Genomic DNA, 5000 nt, shown 5'->3' on the forward strand with positions numbered 1-5000 from the left:
AGTGTCTGGAATGCTACAGGTGTGTTCTGATGACCTGAGTACTGCCCTCACCTCTGATGTGCAGTACTTCAAAGGTAACCCCTCACCCTCTGTCCTCATCCTTTCCCCAAACATTGATTGACTTCACAATACCCCTGAACACACAGTACCTCTCAACTCTAAGCTTCTCTTTCAGGTGATGTCATCACACGCCGCCACACGGTGGAGATGTCAGAGAACTCCAGAGACCAGCTGGCTAAGGCTGTGTACGGACGTCTCTTCAGCTTCCTAGTCAACAACAGTAACTACTACCTACAGGGACAGGACCACAGCACGGGGTATGGCTACATCCAAATGTGTGTGAGCGTGCCTGTGCATACGTGTGTGTGTGTCACAGACGTGTACATGTTTCATTGTTAAACGCTACAAAGAATTCATTGGCAGCCAGCACAGATACCCATTAACAACCATCATCACAGACTCAACAGTAGCAATGTCAACAGTAGAACACACAAGCCCTTCAGAAAGACAAAAGCAATACTATCACTCATGACACATAGTTTACACATCAAGGTTCAATAGTTTACATTTTATGTACTAACACACACACACACACACACAGACACACACACACACACACACACACACACACACACACACACACACACACACACACACACACACACACACACACACACACACACACACACACACACACACACACACACACACACACACACACACAGGGTTGAGGTGGAGGCCAGTGGATCCTTGGTCTTGGTCTGGTAATGTTTTTCAGCCTCATCCGTCAGATAAGCAATATTATCTTTTTGCATTGACCCCTACACACACACAAAGACACGCGTACATACACACACATAAACATGAACACACACACATTAAGCAAAATATGCAATAATACACTGTGTACAAAACAAAGCAGTTTCCATGTATTGGATTCCATTTGCTCCGTTCCGGCCATTATTATGAGTTGTCCTCCCCTCAGCAGCCTGCTCTGACATGGTCACACACACGCACAATCACTCACAATCACCCACAATCACCCACAATCACTCACAATCACCCACAATCATCCACAATCAAACAAACACGGTCTGATCAGGGGTGGTCCCAAGGGGATTGTGGGTAATTCCAGGGCAGCATTGATAAACACTTATTTGCTTGGACACCTCCAGTGATCTGATTAACCACACACACTCACACTCACTCACACACACTCACTCACTCACTTACACACACACACACACACACACTCACTCACTCACTCACACACTCACTCACTCACTCACTTACACACATACACACACACACACACACACTCACTCACAGACACACACTCACTCACTCACTCACTCACACACACAGACACACAGACACACACACACTTACTCACACACACAGACACACACTCACTCACACACACACACACACACACAGACACACACTCACTCACTCATTCACACTCACTCACTCACACTCACTCACTCACTCACTCACTCACGCACACAGACACACAGACACACACACACTTACTCACACACACAGACACACACTCACACACACACACAGACACACACTCACTCACTCACTCACTCACTCACTCACTCACTCACTCACTCACTCACAGACACACACACTCACTGACTCACACAGACACACACTCACTCAATGACACACACAGACAAACACACACTTACTCACACACACACAGACACACACTCACACACACACAGAGACACACACACACTTACTCACACACACACAGAGACACACAGACACACACACACACACACACACTTACTCACACACAAACAGACACACACACACTTACTCAAACACACACAGACACACACTCACTCACCCACACACTCACCCACTCACACACACACAGACACACACACACACACTTACTCACACACACACAGACACACACACACTTACTCACACACAAACAGACACACACACACTTACTCACACACAAACAGACACACACACACTCACACACTCACTCACACACTCACTCACTCACTCACTCACTCACTCACTCACTCACACACACACACAGTAAAAACAGACAACATATTTTAGTTTAATCATTTGTTCTGTGAGTGATTTTTACAAGATGGATATGATAACAGTAAACAGTTTATTGTAGAACTTGCAGGCCTACTATCGTGTGTGTGCGCGTGTGAGAGCAAATGTGTGGGTTGCATGTGTGTTTGTGGTAATCTTTCCCCCCATTCATCCTTCTCTCACAGAGATCCAGCGCTTGAGATTGGAATCCTGGACATCTTTGGATTTGAGGAATTCCAGAGTAATGGATTTGAGCAGGTACGTTCATTCCACAACACATGGTTCTTCACCTGATTCTAATCTTTCCCTATCTAAGGTATGTCTATGGTATGGCTCTAGTATGACTGAGATATTCTCACGTCAGAGACAAGAGGGAAATTCAAGGGCAGACTGATTTACTGTGATCCTTACTGTCTGTGGCTGTGGAGAAGGTTTTAAAGGTATCAACTAGCGAACTGTATACCAGATCTACAGAATTTGGAGAAATTTTTTTCTCCAAAAAAGTATTTATTCGGTTGTCCCCATAGGATAATCTTTTTTGGTTCCATGTAGAACCCTATGTAGAAAGGGCTCCACATGGAACCATGCAACCCAACCAAAAACAGTTATTCCAAGGGTATTCCTATGCGGACAGCCATAGAACCATTTAAGGTACTAGATAGTGTAACAGTATAACTTTAGACCGTCCCCTCGCCCATACCCGGGCGCGAACCAGGGACCCTCTGCACACATCAACAACAGTCACCCACGAAGCATCGTTACCCATCACTCCACAAAAGCCGCGGCCCTTGCAGAGCAAGGGGAACCACTACTTCAAGGTCTCAGAGCAAGTGACGTCACCGATTGAAACACTATTTAGCGCGCACCACCGCTAACTAAGCTAGCATTTCACATCCGTTAAAATAGCACCTTTTGTGCTGAGTGTATGGTTAACCCTTTCAGACCAGAACCACTGGGCACTGTTCATTTTCAAGCAGGGTTGATTCTGTAGTACAGTTAGTGTTGTGTAGTAAATAACTGAGATGAGGTCTGTTGTTATTCAGTGCTCTGATGTTGTCCTGTCCTCAGCTGAACTCCACAGCAGACACAATGCCTGTCTCTGTGTCGCACCTGGATTAGGCGCGGTGTGTGTGTGTGTGTGTGTCTGTTTCTGTGTTTATGATTCATTACAGCGTTTTGTTATTGTCCATCTCTTTCTTTCAGCCCTGTTGCTCTCTCTTCTCATTCCTAAACAAGATAACTATATCAAGCATCTAAAACAAAGGAGGACCAAGGCTCTTCAAAGAATGAATTACAATGCCTTCATGGCATGTTCACTGGAAACAAAGTTGAAACACTCCGACGCGTTTCGGCTGCATGGCCTTCATCAGGGAGTACAACTATGATAGTACAACGTCCTCTTTTGAACAGCTTTTTCCAATCAACCCTGATTTGAAGAGGGAGGGGTTACAGCATTTATGAGACAACACTAGTAAGCAATACTATACAAGAAGTGATATTCTCCTTTCTTTATGATGACCAATTTACCCCTTTTACCAAAGAGCATCTTCTGTCTACCAAAATCTACTATTGTGTACCTTAGCAGCTTCTGTCTACCAAAATCTACTATTGTTTTCCCTTGCAGCTTCTGTCTACCAAAATCTACTATTGTCTACCTTAGCAGCTTCTTAAGCCCTTCATTAAGTCCTAATCTATGGATTTCACATGACTGGGCAGTGGTGCAGTCATGGGTGGGCCTGGGAGGGCATAGGCCCACCCACTGGGGAGCCAATCAGAATGAGTTTTTCCCCACAAAAGGGCTTTATTACAGGTGAAGAAGCCGGATGTGGAGGTCCTGGGCAGTCGAGGTTACACGTGGTCTGTGGTTGTGAGTCCGGTTGGACATACTGCCAAATTCTCTAAAGCCATGTTGGAGGCGGCATATGGTAGAGAAATTAACATTAAATTCTCTGGTAACAGCTCTGGTGGACATTCCTACAGTCAGCATGCCAATTGCACGTTCCCTCAACCTGAGAAAAAAAAAATTGTGCACAACAATTTAGAGAAATAACATTTTTGTTCATATGGAACATTTCTGGGATGTTTTACTTCAGTTAATGAAACATGGGACCAACACTTTACATGTTGCATTTATATTTTGTTCAGTATGTTTATTAACATATCAAGATAAGCTATTTTAGTCAGGCAACATATGACATGTAAATGAGCAACATTTCATTCTGAATTCATTTTCCCTTCAGCTCAAAACCAGCCACCATTGTTTTCAAGAAATGTTGTGACGTTGGTGGTTGTGATGGCTGTGTCATGGGAATATTTCAGTTGAAACTTGCATCGATTCATGCTTCGAAATGTTTACAAATGAAGCCCTACGTGCTCCGTTTTGCATACTTTCATTTGAACTCATATTCTCATCGTTGTGTGCTCCGATTTGGGTGCACGGAGCATGGCAGTATGCATATTGAGATACACCAGGTATGTGTGTTGTGTTCCTCAGCTAGGATAGATCATCATGTCATGTCCCCAGCAGCACCAAGCCCATTGAGCAGAGTGGTCCAGAGAAAGTCTCTCAGACAAGGCTAAGAATGTAATGATTTAGGGAGGGCAGGCCTTAGTCCAGTTTAGCAGATTAATCAGTACAGCTTAACATGTAGCTCAATACCATCACCATGTTTCACCGTCTCTATTGATCTCTACCTCCACAGTTTGAAGCCAACGGGCCTTGGGATGTCCCAAAAACAAAGTGGTGTGTGTGTGTGTGTGTGTGTGTGTGTGTGTGTGTGTGTGTGTGTGTGTGTGTGTGTGTGTGTGTGTGTGTGTGTGTGTGTGTGTGTGTGTGTGTGTGTGTGTGTGTGTGTGTGTGTGTGTATGGTAAGATGTCAATTTCTTTTTTCTTCTTCAGCATGTTCTCTAATCTAAGTGGAATAGAG

The 5000-nt window shown here is 44.5% G+C and overlaps 1 protein-coding gene across 1 annotated transcript in view; it reads left to right on the plus strand.

The window, feature by feature from the left end:
- LOC109904903 (unconventional myosin-XVI-like) overlaps nt 1–5000 on the plus strand; it is a 139413-nt gene that overhangs the window by 37814 nt on the left and 96599 nt on the right. The window contains 3 exon segments of the mRNA XM_031799765.1: nt 3–74; nt 176–317; nt 2259–2331. Of these exon segments, the coding sequence (XP_031655625.1) occupies nt 3–74; nt 176–317; nt 2259–2331 (287 nt within the window).

This window comes from Oncorhynchus kisutch, linkage group LG2, assembly GCF_002021735.2.
Source record: "Oncorhynchus kisutch isolate 150728-3 linkage group LG2, Okis_V2, whole genome shotgun sequence".
NCBI classification, from domain to species: Eukaryota; Metazoa; Chordata; class Actinopteri; order Salmoniformes; family Salmonidae; genus Oncorhynchus; species Oncorhynchus kisutch.